The sequence below is a fragment of the Limulus polyphemus genome, unplaced genomic scaffold (assembly GCF_000517525.1).
Source record: "Limulus polyphemus unplaced genomic scaffold, Limulus_polyphemus-2.1.2 Scaffold1076, whole genome shotgun sequence".
NCBI lineage: Eukaryota > Metazoa > Arthropoda > Merostomata > Xiphosura > Limulidae > Limulus > Limulus polyphemus.
Genome location: NW_013666686.1, coordinates 208,908 through 231,214, shown reverse-complemented (window position 1 = coordinate 231,214; position 22,307 = coordinate 208,908). Strand labels below are relative to the sequence as shown.

The following is a 22,307-nucleotide window of genomic DNA, read 5'->3' as shown; positions in this document are numbered from 1 at the left end:
CCTGTCTTCTTAAAAACGTGCGAAGACTGTAAGGCCTCCTATATTGGTGAAGCCAAACGTCTCTTTAAAATACGAGCATGTAAATGAATACATGGGCATATCTATAAAAACTGGAAGAATGGTTAAAAACCATCCCAATTCTGCTACCTATCAACACAATACAGAAACAGGATATCCGATTTCTCTCTCAAACTTAAAATTCTTTCAACAGCTAAACATAATATTGAACTTCTTATAAAAAACATTATACATAAAAACTCTTCTTCCGTCACTAAATAACACACAGTCTTCACTTGATTTAAACTTATTTTAATTTAATTATTTCATTTGTGCTAAATTTTTTATTTCCTCTTTTTATACTTTGTATATTCAAATTGTTTACTTCTTATGTATATCATATCTGTTGTAATTACAAATATTGTTTGTTTGTTTTGTACCTCTAGATTAGTGATGATGGAATTTGGAAGATTCCGAAAAGTTCAGTAAATGCTTCCTGTTACTACGTTCGTGTTTTGCTTTAGAATTATGATGTTTTCTAGTTTACGCAAAATATAGAAGAAACAAATCGACTTTTTAATACCCTTGAGACCTTCGCAGTGCCTTATTTAGTATTTCACAAAAGGTTTGAGTGCAATATACCAAGCCGTTTTTGTTGTAGGCTGGCAAGAGAATAATAAGTCCAACATGCGTGCTTTTTTGTGCATTTTGTTATGTGTACAGCCTCAGCAGTCAATAGTAAAGGTTTTTAATTGTTGTTTGAACTGAATCTTTACTGTTTAAGGTGCTTTTTGTCCGAACGTTTTATTCAGGTTTTGTGCAATTCCTTACAATCCCTATTATGAACCACAATCGTGGTTCATGACATTTTTTTCCTACTTTCTCACTCCACATCAGGTCTTATATTTCTATTTTTATTCTAGATAAAAGGAATAGGCGGGTGGGTCATGGAATTATGGTACCATGTTCGATAATCATGAGTTGTCCCAGGCCAAGTTCACTTGTGTTTGATTTTCAATCATCGCAGTGAAGAGTGGACTAGGTATGTCCGAGACAGATAACAACCATCTTCTTTTACATGCGTTGAAAAACTATATGAAGGAACATGATAGAATAAAGCTAGTGGTCCATTAAACGTTACAAAAATATTCATGATGATAATAGGTGAATTAATATTAACTTCTGATGAAAGCAAGCTTCCACAAAATATTAGAACTAATATATATAAACGCGAACACACACACACACTTAGTAACGAGCATAGCTGATTAAGTATAACAATAGACAAGAATACATTGTTTCATCAGTTGGGTACCCTCGCTGTTATACATATTTGCAGCCGAAATTCCAATAATGTATCATAAGGTTTGATCAGCGCAAGAGGTTTAGGTTATTTTAAATTCATATACTAAGCTAACAGAGATTGATATTATAATACAAATACAAAAATAAGATTAAACTGGAAGTAATAAAAGCAGATATATCAAATATTATAACCAACAGTGTATCCCCACATTGTGATAAAATAAAAACATCAACAACGGTATGGTAGGTTAAGACTAGTTGTTCGTTAAACGAACCATATTTTAGTGTGGTTGGATAAGATACGTAGATAACTTATATAAAAAACGACACTAAATAGATAACTTTTTTCTTAAGTAGTAAAAACAAAATAAGCCGCATGAAGGACTGTAGGCGCCAAAACACTGGCAACTGAGTAAGATTGAGAATTATTTCAAGAGTCACAAGTACTTGATCCAAATGTGCCATACACGTCTAGCGATCTTGCATGGCTCTTTTATGTGTATTGATGTTGAAACCGAAATAGTACTTAATCTTGACATTGTGATTATGACACATGAAATGGTATGTGAAGAAAGCGTCTTGCTACAGTTTTATCAATTATAGAACACAGAATCTACAAACCAGAAGGTTCACTTCTCCAAGACAACAACAAGGAGAATTTTACGTCACCACGACCAACTGAGGGCTGATACTAACAACCATAACTGTGCACATTGTGAACCTGTTGGCTCTTTGGTAACAAACGTAAACCTGCATCTCCACCGCGCTTGTCCAAAATGATGGAAGGGTCTACAGCAAAAGATAAAGGATGCAAGTTGTTCAACGGCTGAGCAAAAACAACTGATACATTTGGAGAGAAACGGCTAGAACCTCAGAGAGCACCTTGAAAACAAAATTTGAAGTGGAGATTTTTTTTTTCCACAGGTTGAGCCGAATTCGATGCTGTAATAAAGCACCTCATTGGTAGGCCAGATGGAACACTAAAGTACTTAAATCCTGCTATACAAAACGAACTGATACAGGTCCCTTTAAAATGGTTGAAAAGCAAGCTTGTGGGTGCCATGTAGGCAACACCATTTTACGACACAACTTATTTCAAAAAGTTGAATAACTAAGTCAAGTGTTCCAATATGTTTTAAATCACGGGAAAGGTCTGTGAAGGTGATAGTCGTTGACAGTTTTCATGAAAAAACAACAACAAAAAACAAAATAATATTGCTGACATAGAAACTGAACATCTATTCTTTATTGCAAATAAAAGAATTGTCTTTAGCGAAATGTCCTGGCCAATGATATAACGTTGCTGTTATCATGAGAAGAGCATGCTCTAAAAAAAATTCATAATGAGTCACATATACATTTGCTGCGCATATCCCAAACCTCGTAATATGTATTGCTTCAGGAACTTGAACTTTTCTACCACAGCATTGACCAACAGAATATATTATCATTATTTACAAACTGATCGAAAGCCTTGACTAACAAAAAATCATTGAAGATAAGTATAGAGATGAAAGCGACGAAGTAATTCATTTGTAGAAAACAAACTCACGAAATTCGACTTTGTGATATTACTTGTGGTTTTGATCAAGACATTTAATGTGATGAATATGACTTTCAAACTTTTGTAGAGAAAAGACGAAGAATTTTTGAGATTTACCATGATCCTTAAAATACACCAGCAACGTTAAGGTAAATAAGACTGACAACAGTTCAATGAACTCAAGAAACAAGCTGACACTCGTTTACTAGAGAACCACAGTTAAGAAAGAAAAGTGTCGGTCTTAAAACCAAGAACTGGCAGACGTAAACATTGCTTCAGTGTAACATGCTACCTTACACCGTAATTTACAACTTAAAGTTTCGTAGATTGAACTTGAACAAAGTTAGCAACGAAATAGTAGGGAAAGCAGTAAGGTACTGTGGTACTGACAGTCGAGTGATCTATTACTAGCCTCTCTCTGCAGCATGTCTCTTTCCGATCAACTTTACATCAAGTCATTTCGAAGAATTCTTGCTCTCTTGGTAATAGACGAACACTAATGTATACTAACAACCTTGTTAATTTAGTCATATTCGAGTACTGACAATGAATAAGCCTAATCTATCGTTCAATTCGACACTTATCACCGAGTTATAACAGTTTTGGGGAATTCCACTTCTCATTGGTAACCGTCAACAAGAGCAAGTCGAAAGGACAAGACTAGGTTTCTAATAGTGGTGGGCTGCATATTATGTGTATGGGATTTAGAGTTGTCTTCACAGTGAACCTATATTTATATAGGATTTGAAGAATACGTAGCATTGATGCTACTAATTTATTCTTAAAAATATTCAACAGACAAACTGATTGATACTAAAAATAAATATGAAGCCCAAACAACCATTCGATTAACCAATCGTCTCAGAGTTATACCGGTTTCGGGGAACTCCACCTCTCATACACATTACACCACCACTATCAGAAGCCTAATCTTGCTCTTAGGATTATGGCAAGTGTTTCAAGTTCAACAATCTGCATCGTACACGACGTGTGTTTCAAGTTAAACAATCTATCTGTATCGTGTATGGCATGCTATTGTTTATAAACAACTTTTAAACCATAATTCGGTATCTTTATTACCCTTATTGGATGGTGCGCTGTATATCATGATGATGATTAGTGCTTTAAGTGGAAAATTAATAATTAAACTATATATATGATATAACCTATAAGCCTAAATTAGTTGCAATCTCACCGCTAAGTTTTCTTTGCTATATATATCCTGAAGATTCGTACGAATATATGAACACGAGAACAAACCGGACAAACATTAGTCTCAACTGTGTGTATTTCTTTGTCAATCATATACATACATAATATGAACTGTGTATAGTTTTCGGTTCCTAAACCAGTGATATCTCTCCACTCTCAGGTTCTGACGAAAACCAACGAAAGGCACGGACTTATTTATCCACCGCTTGCCATCTAAGCCGCTGAAAAGACTTGAAACTTTACAGCGAATGAACCGATAAGTTTTAATTAAGGCAATACGCAGTTATTGCGTTTAAGAAGGAAAAGAAAAGAAACGACAATTTCGTTAGAGGTTCAACTAGAGATGTAAAACTACACGAAAAGGTAGATAATACCACAACAACAAAAAGATCAATCAATGAACACGACTAAACTAGCCCGACTAATACCACCACAACAACAAAAAGATCAATCAATAAACACGCCTAAACTAGCCCGATTAATACCACCACAACAACAAAAAGATCAATCAATGAACACGCCTAAAGTAGCCCGACCAATCACCGTAAAACTGAAAACTCAGTATAGTGTTTTGAGATGTCTTTCACTCATCCCAGTGAACTTATATTAATATAAGATTTGAATAATATATAGCAATGATGCTATTATTCTTATGAATTATTCAGCAGAAAATCTGTGGAATTTCTTTAAACTGTACAACTTAGTATCAAAATGGATTGGGATTCTTATTTATTTGTAGTATTTTACAAGTGGCTTTTCTCTGGGCATGGATTAAACACGTCTGAGTAACATGGCATTTTACTGGGTAGCGAATTCAAAATACCAGAGTGACAAGTTTTTACTGGAAAATAGATTTGACGCATCGGTGTATTATGGTTTTTATCGAACAATGGATGTGACAAATCTGATTAACATTGCTCTTCTATGAACAGTAGATTTGGTACATCTGTATAGCTTCTTTTTTTTTTTAATGTACAATGGTTACGATACATCCAACATGGCTTTTATTGGACGATGAATTTAGCATATCCGAGTAAAATCTTTCACTGGACAGTAGTCAGAATATCACTGTCCAATAAAAGATCAAGTTACTATGGATATGGTATATCTAAGTAACATGACAGTTAAGTTCCCAGTTGAAAAAAGTAGGGGGGGATTTTTCTAGTGATTCAGAAGAGTATCTGAAGTTATTCATCGTACCTGAAAGACCTTGTTAATAAGTTTATACAGTGTGTGTCTCCGAAGCTAATTGCATGAAACAGTTTTTTTGACGAAAGGCTTGATGATGTGGTGAACATAATGGAGACATTCCTCAAGTTTAATCAGATATTTAAAACAATATGTTGAGCTGTTTGGACCTTTACAACCAGAATAAGTATGAACTATTCCAAAGAACCTGCCTTTACTGCATCCTTACAAACATTTCAATGATAATTGAATCACTGAAATTCATCAGTCGAACATAATGAATTAATCATTTAACGTGTGTGCGTGCGCTTAAAACGTGCCTAAGAATCAGTCTTCCTACACTTATTCATATGTTCAGAAAATATGGTTGATGGTAGTCTTCCCCGTACCCTAAAAATCTTACAGCCACAACTGAGCACTCTAGCAATAATAAAAACCAGAACACAACGCTTTATAACATACGAAAGATCAGTGCAATGAACAACTTACAGACACACATTTTCAACAGCAAACTGTATAAAAAAACACGTCATCAGAGCTAATTGTGAGTCTGCATAATGTACAGGCATGCTCTGGTTTCCATCTCCACATATCCTGAATTAAAAACTTTTTTCTCCTGTAATAAACTGGTAATCTTCTCATTAAAAAATAAATAAAAAATGCCATGTAAATAAAACAATGCCAGAAATGAGTTTCTTAGAACACATGCCAGTTAGGTGAAACGTGGAAACTTTTTTTCTTCAAATATTGTTCGTAATCTCCAGTGAGGGGAAACTGTGTGAAAAATAAACACATCAGAAACTTATGTGTAGTACGCATTATAATTTCCTTGACTGTACGGTATTTTGCACCATACAAACGTTAAACATTTCGTACAAGAGGAATACGTTATTGCGACTGAATAACACATAATAACGCAAAGCTACACGAGGGCTATCTGCGCTAGCCGTCCCTAATTTAGCAGTGATAGACTAAAGAGAAGGCAGCCAGTCAACAACACCCACCGCCAACTCTTGAGATTTTATCTACGAATAGTGGAATTGACCGTCACATTATAACGCCCCCACAGGTTATAAGTGGGGGAGAGCATGTTCTGTGTGACGGAGATTCGAACCCGCGACCCGCAGATTGCGAATCGAGCATATTAACCACCAGGCCATGCCAGGCCTTCTCTTCCTCCTTTGGCGTTAACCTCTCGCACCGGCGGCGAATGAAAATGGTGTACTCATTACAAAAATCATAGGAATTATTTTATTAATATATAATTAAGAAAATTTGGTGCAGAAGTATCTCTCTCTCTCTTAATTGCTTTAAATGAAATACTTTTTTAAATCTAATTTCAATACTTTTACGGAACTGAACTGGTATTCTAAACTGTGTCCCACGATATAATGGAAAATGTGGTTGGGATTTACATCTAATGGAAAACGCAACTAATTCCTTACTGTTCAATGCAAAATGTTACTTCAGAGCAAAATTAACACGACCTGTATTGCCAAATATGTATACATTTGTCCTTTAACAATTGTATTCTTGAGCTTTACTTTTTTCACCACATTACATACTCTACAATGTAGCACGTACGAACAGTGAAATACTAATTTTCAGATATGCATGCTGTTCCCGTAGACAAATAGAACCTGAAATGTTAAGGTTAACTATGGGGCACCGTCACCCCTTTCGAGCATGGAGAGTCGATAGGGGGAGCGCACAACTATGACTATAGAAACATACAAATTATATCTGAAAGCAAAAAATTAAAGTAAACAAGTTATAAAAAAACAATGTAAAATATTAAAGTTAAACAGTAACAACAATTAACATGGGAAAAGGGGGCGCGCAACAAAACGCTTATTAAAAAAGAGGTGGGAGACAAAGCTTGAACATCACAGCTAACACAAACGCCTTTACAAAATAACAGTGTACAGTCTCCATCTATTGATAGCGCACCTAAGCTCCATATCAATATCCTTTGATATCGCAACAGAAAGAAAGAGAGAGAGAGACACACACACACACACACAAGTGGTTGACTTTTACAGGTCTAATAGGATTATTCTATGAACAGTATTTACTTAGCGTGACTCTGTGGCCTTTTGAGAGCTTAAGTTAAAAACCTTAAACCTCTTCTTCCTAAAGAATGAAGAGACATGTAGTATAATTCCACTGAAATACGGCTTAATTCTCAAAGATGTTGTTAATAAGGCTTAGACTTTGTGTTTTTAAAAACCAAATGAAACGTCATAACAGTTTACGTTACGCCACACTGAGATAATAGTTAACCAGAACAAACAAACATAACTGTGAGACAAAGTTATTTTAATGTTTGTTTTGTTGTTCTTAAGTGAAAGCACTGCATTCAAAATGTGCATGGTTTGTTAATTTCTGTTTCCATAAACCGAAATTTCTTTAAATTGTCTAATATATTTATACGAAAGAATATATGCTAATATAGAGTAACACGTCTTGTCGCACACAAGAAAAAAAGCTGTGAAGTACAGAATGATGATCTCTTGATAGTGACGTATAACTAAAAATAGTTTACTAATGAGGAACGCTAAATTAATAAAAGAATTAAAATTCTCTTTCTGGGGGGTCTAGTTTTAAAACTACAAAAATAAAACTAAAATGAGATTGTTGTTTTTTGGCCAACGTCGCAGAAAAAACGATTGTGGTACAGTATTTCCCGTCCAACCGTTAATTGATGGCCAGGTGGTTAGGGAGCTCGACTCGTAATCTGGAGGTTGCGGGTTCGAATTCCCTTCCCATCAAACATGCTCGCACTTTCAGCCGTGGGGGTGGGGGGGGGGGCGGTTATAATGTTACGGTCACTCCCACTAGTCGTTGGTAAAAGAGTAGTCCAAGAGTTGTCGGTAGATAGTGATGACTGGCTGCCTTCCCTCTAGTCTTTCACTGCAAAATTAGAGACAGCTAGCGCAGATAGCCCTTGGGTAGCTTTGTGAGCCACACTCGGTTTCCCCGTTCAGGAAAATACTAACTTGCAAATAACAAGAGATTCAAAAGGAAGTGCAACATACAAGTCACTTTGCAGTAAGAAAGGAGTTAAAACAGAGAGAAATCGTCTTTTTTCATAATAAAAGGTAGAAAATGTGTATAAGTGCACTTGATGATTAGACAGAGCATTTATCTTACTGTTGAAGAATCTTTTAAGAGGGAATTCTAGAATATTATTGAATGAAATATTTTTACAAACTAAGAGCTATCCACTACATACAAACCAATAGGTGCAATACTTTGAGGTTTACTTTCGAATAATTGGGTTGACAGAAAATGTTAAAGTATATGTTCTTTATTTTGACTAAGCATAGAGTAAAGAAAGAGACTGAGCACAGTGAAGAGCATTTAAACACAATAAAAACGGTGAGTATTTAAAATGGAGGATATTACTTTTACTGGAAATTTAAAAATCTGCAATCTGCAACTCTGTTAAAAGTCGATGAAAATCTGAAAATTCTGCTCCATACCATATAAAACAAACCATTATAATTACCTCCACAGTTCTAAACTACTATTCTTCTCAGAGTGCATGTGATACCTACGCAGCTGTTGGTAATTCCAATACAAAAATATGGGATGTTGCATCTTCAACATATCACTTGAAACTAGTGGGAAAGATCGCTGTCTACTTTCACATAGTGTGCTGAATGTTCTACTTTACATCGATATTTCCCACAAGAAAATTCATAAGCTACCATAGGAGATTGACCTAGAAGAATAGGCAACTAGAGTGAAAGGAACTTTAGCCACTTCCTTGAACTATGTTCTACTCTAAACCTACATGCACTATATGCAAGAAAAGTTTGAAAAAGATTCTTAGTGAACTTTAAGTGTTCACATAGCTAAATAGATGTGGTAGAAAACATCTAATGTGCTCAAATACTAAAAAAGGGAATCTCTATTATGGGTATGCATCCCACGTCGCTGTTGGTAAACCACGGATACATCCTCAAGGTACCAGAACATTCACCAACGGTTTAAGACCACAGCCAATATATACAGTGCATTCTATCTACGCATGCTACAGAAATCTTGCCCAAGAAAAGATGTATGTGATAATATAGCGGAATGACTCACAACAGCATGTAACTACAACGACTACAATTTAACTACGTTTGAGAACCAACTCTATTTTTAAATCTATACATGCGCCAAAATACCCAGAACACGAGTATGTGCAAACAATTATTTTTTTAATTCTTGGCAAACAAGAAATGTTCACCTGTATGAACTAAAACAGAAAAAGAAACACAAACAACATACAACACAATTTGGTGCTATATATAAATGGTTCCTTTCGAGAACCAAAAAACGTAATACATTTATGCAATTTCTTATAATCAGTTCTGTTGAAATACACATTTCTCAATAATATAAAGCCACCAGTGGCACAGCGGTATGTCTGCGGACTTACAACGCTAGAATCCGGCTTTCGATACCCGTGATGGGCAGAGCACAGATAGCCCATTGTGTAGGTTTGTGCTTATTTACAAACAATAATATAAACTACTACACACGAACTGGATCACCAGTAACTACACAAAAACAGCGCCGAACTTGTTTTCATAGTTCACCTATACGACCAAATTCATTATAAAGAAAATAGGCGCTTGCTATTAACTTTTTCATCGTATGTAAATTTTCCCTTTGGATCGTACAGACAGATCTACAAAATGTTACAAAACAGAATAAAATGCTCAAAAGTTGGGGGCTGTTCACGAAAACCGGTTGCATCTGGTAATTTTAACATACAAGATGGTTAAAACTATATTTTTTTCCACATCTTGTAGGTTGGTTGTTAAAAATCGGTTGTGATGGTCTATATTTTTACACATCTTTACGTATAAAACGGAGTTTCAACATGCAGTATCCATCTTATATTGTGGAAAAACAATTTTGAAACCGGTCTTTAAGGGTGAGACAAAAAAAAACACGTATTTATCAAACCCACTGTTAGTTTCCTGTGTTTATGATAAAGTTGATGGGAAAAGCCCATTATGAGGAACTCAATTGTTGTATTGAAATATTCACGTTTCGTGTAGAGCAAGGTAACAAAGCCACTAATACGTTCACAGTTCCTAATGTGCGACTTGGAAAAATGTTATGAACTTATAAGTGTAAGTAAAAAATGAGAATATGTTATAATATGTAAACCATTTTTCATCTGCAATATCCAGTACCGATGAGGCCATTTCTTAAATACCAGAGCTTATCAGGTCGGCTGAGATACGATAAAATGTTGTTCTGTTTTATCCTATGTTATAAGAAAAATGTTTATCTGGTTCCGTTGTAACGTCGTGTTAAAGCACTAATCAAATATTGTTGTATTTTGGTCGGAAAAAAACGTTACCTCTTGTACTTTGGTGATGGAAAACAAATATCCATTACTAACTCTGTTTTATACCTACAAATCCAGCAAAACATGATAATTCCGAAGTTAGGTTCTACTTAATGTTTTTAATTACACTGTACGAAAAATAAAGACTCGGCTTATAAATAAATGATAAAAAAAAACTTACGACAATTCTCTTCATCCGACCAGTCGCCACAGTCATTGTCTCCATCACATTGGTAGGACAGAAGTATACAACGCGCGTTCGTACACCGGAACTGGCCTGAGGGGCACGTGACTTCCGTCTGTGGTCCCTTCACTACAAAATAAAAGTATTTTCATCAGTCTCTAAGGGATTAAAGAGAACTTACTTCACTTAAGCCAAGTTAAAAAGCAAGGCCACATAAAAAAGAAACCATGTACGTGTGCCTACAACAGAGGTTTAAGTACGGTAATTATCATGGTCTCACTCATATCCAATGAATTCTGTAAAAAATTATCAGGCTAAATGCGACAGTGAGTCATGGGTGTTTGAACTGTAATGAATCGTAACATATCTGTTATTACAAAAAACAAATAAAAACAAACAGGTTACTATACATACACATGGTAAAAGACGTATAACAGTTTTATAATCCATGGGCAATACTTTTCTGCACCAGCTTTTATTATTTTTCAAGTATAGAGCGCTAAAGCAAAGCGGCGCTTTCACACCATCAATAACTGATTTTCACACCAAGCCCAACTTTCTGATACTCGCAGAATGACTGCCGAAGATAAGATAACTGTGACTTTCACGGTCTTATTGTTACGTCAATACTTCGGAAGATTCTCTCAAATGACTAATTCAAAGTCCAAAGTGATTCCATATGCCACTAAAGTTAAAAAAGGTACGACTTTTTATATTGATGTTCTTTAGAGTATCAATAAGTCTTTTACTGTATTCGTAAAGCTGTACAAGTCTCCATAATACTAGTTATTGTGTATATTATATAGATTAACTACTTGAGCTTGGTAGATAATATATAGGTATGTTTACGTCTTAATAACAAATGCTGTGTGCCATGTGTTCTGAAATTTATACTAAAAAAATGACAGGTTGCGAATCGCATGTAATAGGTCCGGCTCACCGATAAGACTTATCTCTCCCCCCCCCCTAAAAAAAGTAATGAAATAATATTAATTAAGTTTAGTAATAAACTCTGAGTAACTAACAGTAAAGCTGAATAATGGAGAATTATTAAAAACTGTGGTAAATAAATTCTCCCGGATTTTTAGAAAAACGAGTTTTTGAGAAATACTAATCCTAGAACCAAATCAGCTATATAGGTTACCCAAAATTCATGAAGAAAAATTTTTCTTATATGCCCAATTTTATCAGTTTATGAATACTAATTAAAATTTAGATATATTTCTTGCTTGGGTGTTGGTACTTTCTGATAACACCACTTCCTCCTCCATAAGTAAAATCAGTAGACTTTGCTCAAAAGCATTTGATTCCATACTTCAATGGTTAGTTCTGATGCGACATCTTTGTTTAATTAAATCTTAGCTGAAGAACTGTAAATTTGCTGAGTTACAAATTGATGATAATCCTCGAACCTCTGCTCACCCAGTGGTACAGAACTACGTCTGCGGACTTACAACGCTAGAAACCAGGTTTCGATACCTGTAATGGGCAGAGCACAGATAGCTCATTGTGTAGCTTTGTGCTTAATTACAAACAAACTCGAACCTCTCTCTCTTTTTTAAAACTTTAAATCTATTAATATCAGGGGTGAAATTCTCAAAAAAAGTAGAGGCACTCAACTGGGTAAAGTGGACCTGTTTACGAAAAAAGAAAATCTACGTGTAAACATAAAAAACGACAAAGCAGCTCAAACAAGTCCCTGTACTAGTACCGCCTCAAAAATAAGTTCCGGTACTTAGTACCGGTGAGTACTAGCAGAATTTCACCCCTGATTAATACCTTACAATACCCCACAAACTAACTGTTAAAGTTCAAGGGTCTGCATTATTTATCTAACTGACAGTGTTAGCCTTGGACATACCATTACTCCTGCATTAAAAAACGAGATTTATCTACTGTGTTGTTTCCCTCTTGTATTGGATATGTTATGTAGATAATATCTTCGTTGATTTCTTTCGAACCACATGCCAAATTCTTGTTTTTTCCCCCTCATCTCCTAAACACCCAATATTTCCCTGTTAAGTTTACTCTAAAAAAAGAACTCAATGTTATATTTTCTTTATGTGGATTAGATATCAGTTTCCAACAACCCTATCAACACTGAAATTCAGCTCCTTATTCCCCCCCCCCCAAAAGTAGATGTGACAAAAACCTTGTTTGCTAATGTTACATATATTTATATTTCTACGTTTTAACTTAGATAACGAATTTTATCACGTTAAGAAATCTTCAATTCCATGTATTACTGACTTTCCACAGTCCTTGTTGAACGTATATTAATAGATTCTTTAAAAAAAATATCTTCCGAGTTAAACGAATTTTCTTTTTCGTTCTCTATTCTACAGAAGTCTTTTTATAACAAATATTTTGAAACAATTTAAGAAATTTTCTTATGTGAACATTAGCTAAGACATGCAACTTCGCTCCTGGTGTAAAATTAAATATATTTAAATAACAAATTAACAAAAACAATATAACTATGCTACACGATTGTTATATAAAGTAAGCTGGATAATCGTTTACTGTTACACAATCGTTCATCCTCTTGTTGAACAAAAACAGGCCGTAAAATATTGATGAATTAATATTTTAACCAAAGGAAAATCAAAGATCTTTTTTAAAAAAGTTTAATAAATCTTCCATAGAAACATACTTAAGATAACAATGGTTCGGGCTGACTTGAATTGGAATTTAAAAATAACGGCGGCGACGGATATCTACTGCAAAAAGACAGGTTATGGTTATCGTCAAAAGAGAAGCTGTGGTATGCATGTGCTGGTAAATTGACAAACAACGATATATTTGTTAAAAACAGACTAAATTTCTGTTCAAACATGTCTTCGACAGAAAATAATTTTCATTATGCTTATTGATCGTTGTTTGTCAGTTTACTATTGTATTAGAGTAATATGCTTCCGTTCACAACTCTGTGTGTGTGTGTGTTTATATATATGTGATGCTACTTTTCTTAAAGGCTATGGTTACTGCTGACAAACTGGCTACATGTAGTTACAAACCAAGACAAGTGCACGGTTCGTTCAGAAGAAAATATTTACTTTATTGGCGTGTTTATTACCTCATCACACAATGTTGATGTTCACAATACGACGGTGGACATAATATAAAGTTGCATTTGAAAAAAGTCAAGACACAGTGACACAACTAATGAAAAGTTTGACATTACATATCTCATGTTTATTTTAGTAATATTGTATGTCTAAGTTTTTCCTTACTACAAATACCATGTTCAACTACTATATATACACTGCTAAAGAAACCGATTCACATGCTTCAGAAGAACACTGGTATAAGTGCATTAATGGAAAGGTTGAGCCTTAGAGCGTACGCTGCGACCCGATGGGTCAGTAAGTTTATGGACTTACAACGTTAAAATCCGGGGTTCGATTCCCAGAGGTGGAGAGCGTGAAGATAAGACTATTGTATAGCTTTGCGCTAATAAAATAATATACGCTATATTTACTGACGTGATACAATGAGAATAAAGCTGGAATGTTTTGTTTTTTTAAACTTAATTGAATGAAAAACAATCTAAACCAACAGTAACATTTCCCTTACAACATTTCGTATTTCAATGCAGCGATACAGCATCCGATATATATTTTGCTCAACAAATAAGAACATTTTTTTTTACGTGGATCAACATTATGCATAAAAAAAAAATCAACCCGGCACACTGAAAGTGGGTAAAAATAAAGGGGAAAAAAACTTGGGAGAGAGGTGGTTATGTTGTATGATTACTAACTGAAAAAAACAACAACAAAAAACACAGCGGATATACCAAGTTCGTTGGTCTACCATACGAAGTCCCTTTATAATTTCAACTATACTCAGTGCACTAATGTATAGTGTAAATAATTCCATATCAGTCATGACTAATAGGTGTTATTTTGAAATACGCTCATTTTCAATGTAATAGCTCCTCCTCTTATAACCAAAACATGCTCGTTTCTCCGAAGCCTGATGATCACATCGATTGGAAAGCCATACACAACACATCCATCACTTACAGTTAAGGATTTAACTCTCATTAGACAGCTCCCAGTTACTCTTGATCCTTTTAAAACTGGCATCAATCTCAAATATCCGTTTCAGGGCTTGTCAATACTTGCAAAAGTTTCGTGTGTTTTTATTTTCTTTCACGTACACTATCCACATTCAAATATGTATAAAACCTCTCACAACGTTAGCTCGAGGTCTGTTTTAAGAAATACAACTTTCTTGTTAGTTCGGAGTATTCCAGGTGAGGCTTAACTAGCAATTTGTATAGAAAGATAATTATCTCATTTGATTTTTATTGAACATATTTATTATACATAAACCCTAAAATACTATTAGTTTTATTACTAACAACAGAGCATTGCATCGATGGCTTGAATGACTTCACCACTATGCTAAAATTCTTTTATTTTTCTGTAACACAATTGAGTGTATTCTCGTCCATATTAAACATATGATCCAAATTATAATAACCCAAATGTATTATCTTGCACTTTCTATAATTAAATATTATTTGTCAAATCTTTGTCCAACTAAACAATTGATCCAAGTCACTCTGTAGTACCTCAACATATATAAATAAAGTAAAGACCCAAGCACTGAACCCAGAAGCCCTCCACTAGTAAGACAGATCCAGTTTCAAGGGCGTCCGCGTGGAGGGGGGAGCACTTGCACCCCTGGAAGATGAGAAACAATTATTTCTTTAGCCATTCATAATATGTATAAATTTCTGCGAACACCCATGTCCAGTGTGACTGAACCCCATTAATAACATTTATTTTATTTCCATCAACCATCCTATAATCCAATTTACTAGTTCTTTCTCCATCCCCAATCAATGCGAACACCCATGTCCAGTGTGACTGAACCCCATTAATAACATTTATTTTCTTTCCATCAACCATCCTATAAGCCAATTTACTAGTTCTTTCTCCATCCCCAATCAATGCGACTTTCTCAGCTTTAAGAAGATATGCTTTCTCTGAACCAGGTTATCCTATTACTTCTGGCCTGTATATTTTTTTATAATTTGCTTGGAGTTACTCAAACCGTTAATTTAAAAAATCTTACAAGTTCCATTTGTATACCTTACATATCTCCAAATACGTTAATTGCATTATGCATTATTGCCTTATACAAAAAGAAAATTATGTAGTACAGTAATTTTTTTATAGCTTTAGTCACATTATTAAATGATACAAGTAATAATAAACATACATGATACAGATATATATTTTACCACAATCAAGTATTATTCGAAACTCTAACAACATCGTTAAAAATTTTAACTGATAACGTTCATTGTGCTTTTATACATTCGTTCTTTTCTGTCATTATTTGCAAGCTTACGTTTTCATAGGACAGGCAAGCAGCATACTGTTAGAAAAAGTAAGTTGACCAGAACATGCAAACATAACTGTAGCTTTATTCAAGTTCATTTTAATGCCGGCCTTTTTATCATAAAAAATGTCGAATTAAATATTTAGAGAACAAAAAAAACGAAGACAGTAAAATATCGTTCTAACGGTATCACAAATATTGAGATAACTATGTTTTGCTCTAAATATTGGTACGTTTCCATCTAATAACTAAATTATCTGAGATTTGTTAGCATTTTTTTTAAATATGACGTTAGTGACAAAACATTTGTTTATATTTTTATTTCCGGTTTAGGGAACTAGGCTATTCTCGAGTCCTTTGAGGAAGAACTTTAGTTGATTTCACATTGACAAACTTTTATATCCAAGGGTAAGCTGCATTCCCGCGACGATTTAATAGTCGTCCCTCCACACGGATAAGCATTTAAAAGGAATTCATATTTCACAGAATCTCAGAAATTATACATGTATGGTTTTCAGGGTTTACTGTTTTTTGCCACAAAGAAATATTATATCCGCAAGACGCAGGTCTGGTAAATGTTCAGCAGAATAATATTTCAAACACGGACAGCAAAGTAATACACAAACGAACAACATCAAAAATACTAATGTATTATGACAAGTATCTATGTAATTAAATGAACAATGTACGATAGTCAGTCCGTGCGTGTATGCTTGCTACCTCACATGGAAACCCAAAATTCCTATTAGCTAATTTTACAATGGTATTTTTACGTTTATATATGCGCGCGACAGTGAAACTTATAGCGTCCATTGTTCTACACAAGTACAAGCTACGACGTTTATAACATTAGAGACAGTTACTCCAGTAACATAAACAAAACACACATGGAAGCACATTATATTAATTATTTACCTTTCCGTGGCTTATAAATAAACCAATGCTATTATATCTCAACACAAATTCCAACTGACGCCTAAAAATCGACAATTAGGCCTAAAGTTTAAATAAGCTTCATCCGCGAAACAAGACTTTAACCACTAAATAATCTACGGCAATTAACCTTAACAGTCACTGCCACTAGTTAATTATTTCCGATGCTTTACAGCTAACAAATGGCGCGAAAGACAATTACAGGTTTAAAATAATACACAAATACGATTGGGACACACACAAAAACAAACCGCCTACAGTTCATTTTTTTTCACACTTGATACCACGCTTTTAAAAATTCACTACAAGTATTATGCGTTTCCAGCTATTTCAGTAGGGGAGCCTGAAAATCGCCAATTATGCCTAAAGCTTAAATACGCTTCGTACGCGAAGAATGAGTTTACCCGCTTGGGGAATAAAATATTACACCATTTCCGTTATTGGTGGTAGTGCACCCAACGCTTTGTTAATACTCTTAGGGGAAAGAGTAAAAATGAGTTAACACTATTATGGAAGGAAAAAGAAAAATAAGTGAAATAGCGACAATCGAAGATAGCTGATTGTTACACTTCTTGATACCATACTTTTAAAAATTCAGTATTTCATATCGTCGCTTTCTCAAGAGTTCGATCAAGAAAAAAGTCCAAGATCTTAATGAAAGATCGGGATTATCCAAAAGGACAAGGTGTTCATACAAAAAATGTTGTGTACAAAAATATATTTCGTTTATAGTTATTCCATGTTTTTACACTTCCTTGCTATAATTTTATATACATAAACTCCATATTCTGTTTAGTAAGTTTTTGATTTATTCATGTCCAACTCCATAGAAGAACAGCGTTATATAAATGATATCTATTTAAAACATATACCCTTCTCAAGAATTCCACTTAACAATAAATTTTTATTCATCTATTTTGCTACCAATGCCTAAGTAGTTAAATAACTTTTGTACAAACATAGTAATAAATGGCCTATATAAATAGTTTTACAGCTACTGTGTTTGTTGTGTCTCAGCCAACCTGATGAGCTCTGAATTGAGCGAAACGCACTGTCGGTAATGGATATGGCGAATGTAGTGTGATAATTATACTATTTTTTTTATACAGTCTTCTAATTCTAGAAAATCTAAGAGACTGGATAAAGAATGAAGTGATAAAATATAATAGGCCTAATACTAATGTCTTATGACAAGTGTAGTTGATTATAATCATGCTTCGCCAGCGTGGAAAAGGCGTTCATAACATAGTAATTGTTGTAAAAACAGATTTTTTATTCACAAACTGCGTGTATCATTTTACTTATTGGCAGGTCCCTATGTTCTTTTGAACTCAAACTATCTGCTGAGGTAGAAAGAAGGATTCCTAAACAAGTCTACACAGGTCAAGGGCAGGATAAATAATAATAAAATTCCACACTTAAATCAGATTTGAGTCCTAATGTGATACCCACAGTCCTTAGATTATCTACTCAATGACTATTCCAAATGACATATATAAGGGAGAGAATCCCAAACAAGTATCCCGATTACTCGTGTCACCCCCTTGAGATGGGCTTACCCACACTCCACGAGCAGACACACGATCAAGCCAGTACAAGCTTTTACAGGATAGCCGTTATAGCATGTAACATTTAACTAAAAATAAGGTGCGTGCCTACGACCTTCGTACATCGGGTTACAGGGATGTTATAACTACATACAGAACAACTGCATGGAAATTTGGTAGTTCTCCATTAGCTATGGAAGGGTGAAATTTCAACTATGACACAAACAGTCCTTAAATTGGAATGCTTTAGGATGAAACACCTGGCAATTTTGACAAAATATTGGATATTGTACACAAATTTCAATGGTATTTGTATACAGCTTTGCGCAGGAATATACGAGCCAGTAGTTGTAGTGAAAATATGAAAATTCCGTTTAAAACCTTGTTTTAATTACGTTTAACGATGATGTAAGTTAAGTGTAATAAACAGTTTCCTTGACCGTTTTTGTGAACGCTACAAATATGGTTAACAGTTTCTTTAACAGTAAACTTCAATCTTTCTAAAAGTTTTAAGTATTCGTATAAATTAAGATTAAACTTACAAAACTTATTCTTAGAGTTTAACTACATAATACAAATTATTACTTTTACAAAACTTTCTTTCAATTCTGTAATAGATCCTAGCGCCTGCTGATGGTAGTTTGTGGTGCTACATACTTAATGTTCACTCACTACCGTAGCTGAAACTCCAACTGGGTGTTTGTAACGCCAAATACTACTATAATGTCAAAGTTTATTATATGGCTGAGCCCTTAAAGTTGTTCTAGCATACAAAATTGCCTAGATTAATTTTTTTCCGAACAGATCTGCACGAGGAATAAATATAAAGCAAATATGTCACAAGTTCATAGTAGGTTACCATGTTTTTTCTTTTGTTACACACTCCTGTAGGTAAGTGATAAGCCAAACAGATGATATTATCGTTGAAGTAAAACATGGCTCTATTCTGGCATTTTGCTATGTGGATTTTGGTTCAGTTTGTTTCAAGAGACTAAAAACCCATAAAAAACAGAAAACATCGGGGTTATCCTGTAAATATCTTCAGAAGTGGCATCCAAAGTAAAATTCATCGAGTTCGGTCACATGGATAACAGGAGGTCCAAAATGTAGCAACTAATGTCAATAAGGCCAATATTATTTTTCGTTTTACGATTCCGCCAACTTCAAAATTTTGATTTCCGAAAGAAAAAATAAAATAAGATATATATTCCATCTTCTTTTTTTCCTATGCGGGATTTCATGCTTCCGAGAGAAAAAAATAAAATCTTATTTCCCTTTTAATTTCCGAGGCGGCAAATGATCAAACATTGCGGCAACACATATACCGTAATACTTCGAGAAATGTGCTATTTTTCGTAGAAACGTGCGTCATAATATTGGGCTCATGTTTTTACCATGCTATTTCCCAAATTAAAAAAAACTACCAATTTCGACATTTTTCACTGCGCGGAGCGGATGAAACAGTAGTGCGTCTCGCGAGTATAGCGTGCAAAATGGAGGTATGGATCTCAGTAACTATAAGGAAAACTTAGATATTGTGAGATATTCAATACAAAAAATTAATTTGGATGAAACTATTGGTGACTTGGTACGCCGAACTCTGAATGAAGACAAGAATGTCGCGGTCAGGGGGTTTCAGACACTTAGATTATGTTCACGCTAGTAACTGATTGCACATTTTCATTTTTAACCCTCCTCCGACGCCTAGCTTCATTTGAAAATTATCGTTTTTTTAAATTCTGGCCTAATGACAGTTTATTGGTACAGAACGTTCAGTTGATGGATACAGATGCTTAACAATTATTTCAACTTTAAAGTTCATCTGTTGCCTTTTGTGACCTTGATCTACCATCAATATCATATATCTCGCAAAATGTTATGTGATTATGTATTATGGGATGGACACCAAATATTTTCAAATAAACTGTTTAATAGTGTTCCAGAAACACTAAGATCGAGAAGTGACGGAGTATATCGCCGGTCACGGGATCTTGAGCGCCAGTTAAATGTTGACCCACCAGGATGATAGAGCTACCTTGCGAGCGTCCAAGGTAAAGTTTTATTAATTAATGGCATCATTTTAACTACTAAAGAGATAGGGGATAAACAAAAAAACATTGATATGAAAATAATTATTTTTTCTATTTCATTTTCCAATAGTTATCCTATATTCAATTTCAGCTTATATTATAGAGCAACGCCCCTTTTTTGCGTCGTTTTCGTGTATTTGTTTTATGTTCAAGCAATATAACAACGACGGTCTCCTCATGTTACCAAAGAATTAGCTCTGTGTAATTCCGCTGTTACCAGGAGTTGAACTATAGTAATGATTCAAGATGTTTACCAAGGAAATATGAGTGGAATATTGCCCTGCAATGTTTCCTGACAAAAGGAAGACTTAAACCAGTCATGATTCAAATCCGTATGATCTTAGTTTTCCCTTTGAGAGAAAAACAAAACCTATGTAGACCAATCTCATGTTTCTTCTTATTAAATGGAACCCTCTTCTGCTTCTAGTATCGTATTTACTCGTTTTTTGTTTTCCTCTGATGATTTCATGTTGTAGTTTTGTTGTCAAAGCTGCACAATGGTCTGTCTACGCTGAGCCCGCCACGAACATCGAACCACGAGTTTTACCGTTAAGCTCTCAACCATTACACCTGAGACAATGATTCAGAAAACACTGAATTCGTAACACACGAGTATAATCAACATGGAAACAGTAACCCTGTGTTTAATACACGCAAAATAAAGTAACTGTCCAACATGACCTTTATAGTTTTGCTCTTTTGCTTTAAACATACTAACCCTCCCCCCGAAAATATTTCTTGGATAAAACAACTGAACACTTCCACTCACTAAATTTATAATATTTATCTTCTTATGATCTTGGCCGAATCTGTTGATCATATACATTTTCTTAATCAAACACAGCTAGTTATTTCATGTGTGTGTTTGTGCTGGTGCTTTGATTTCATCTTTATTACCAATAAAACACCGCTAGTTATTTCGTGTGCGTGTGTTTTGATTTCATCTTTATTACTAATAAAACACCGCTAGTTATTTCGTGTGCGTGTTTGTGCGGGTGTTTTGATTTCATCTTTATTACGTGCAAGATAGTTTGCAGTATTCTCCGTTACTGTTTTTTTTTTCTTGTTAAGTATAATGTGAACTCTAGATTCTGCAACCGACTTGAACATTTGCTACAATAGTGCAGCTTACACCAAATCAGCCCCGTTATATCTATATCATTATACTAAAACACTGAGATTGTTTGTTTGTTTGCTTGTCTGTAATCAAATACAGCAAAAACGGCGCACAGTAGCGCCATATTTGTAATCAAATGAGAATAGAAACAGAATAAAACAAATTTCGTTAAAATCGAGCGCCGAGTTAGCGCCGTTTTTCGGGGTCACTTTTATGAAAATTTCTAGCATGAGTTATTTTACATCACACTACCGTTCGCGCTCTTTACGAAACCTCTTCGTTCAAATCAATTTCCCTTTCAACGTTCCCATCTTCATTAAAAGGTGTAATATGACAAAAACAAGATCTTGAAGAATTTCTCTATAACGTGCCTTAGTTATGGTAGGTAATTCGAAGAAAAAATAAAGTGTTACTATTTCTTATTTGTAAAAGGTTTAAGAGGAAAGACCACAACATAATAAACTAATTCATCACAAT

General features: G+C 34.5%; 1 protein-coding gene across 2 annotated transcripts in view; it reads right to left on the bottom strand.

The window, feature by feature from the left end:
• Positions 1 to 22,307, bottom strand: part of LOC106462022 (low-density lipoprotein receptor-related protein 4-like) — a 168,853-nt gene that overhangs the window by 51,637 nt on the left and 94,909 nt on the right. For both annotated transcript variants that reach the window (XM_022389133.1, XM_022389134.1), the window contains exon 3: positions 10,783 to 10,914. In XM_022389133.1, coding sequence (XP_022244841.1) covers positions 10,783 to 10,914 — 132 coding nt within the window. The remainder of the gene's footprint in view (positions 1 to 10,782; positions 10,915 to 22,307) is intronic.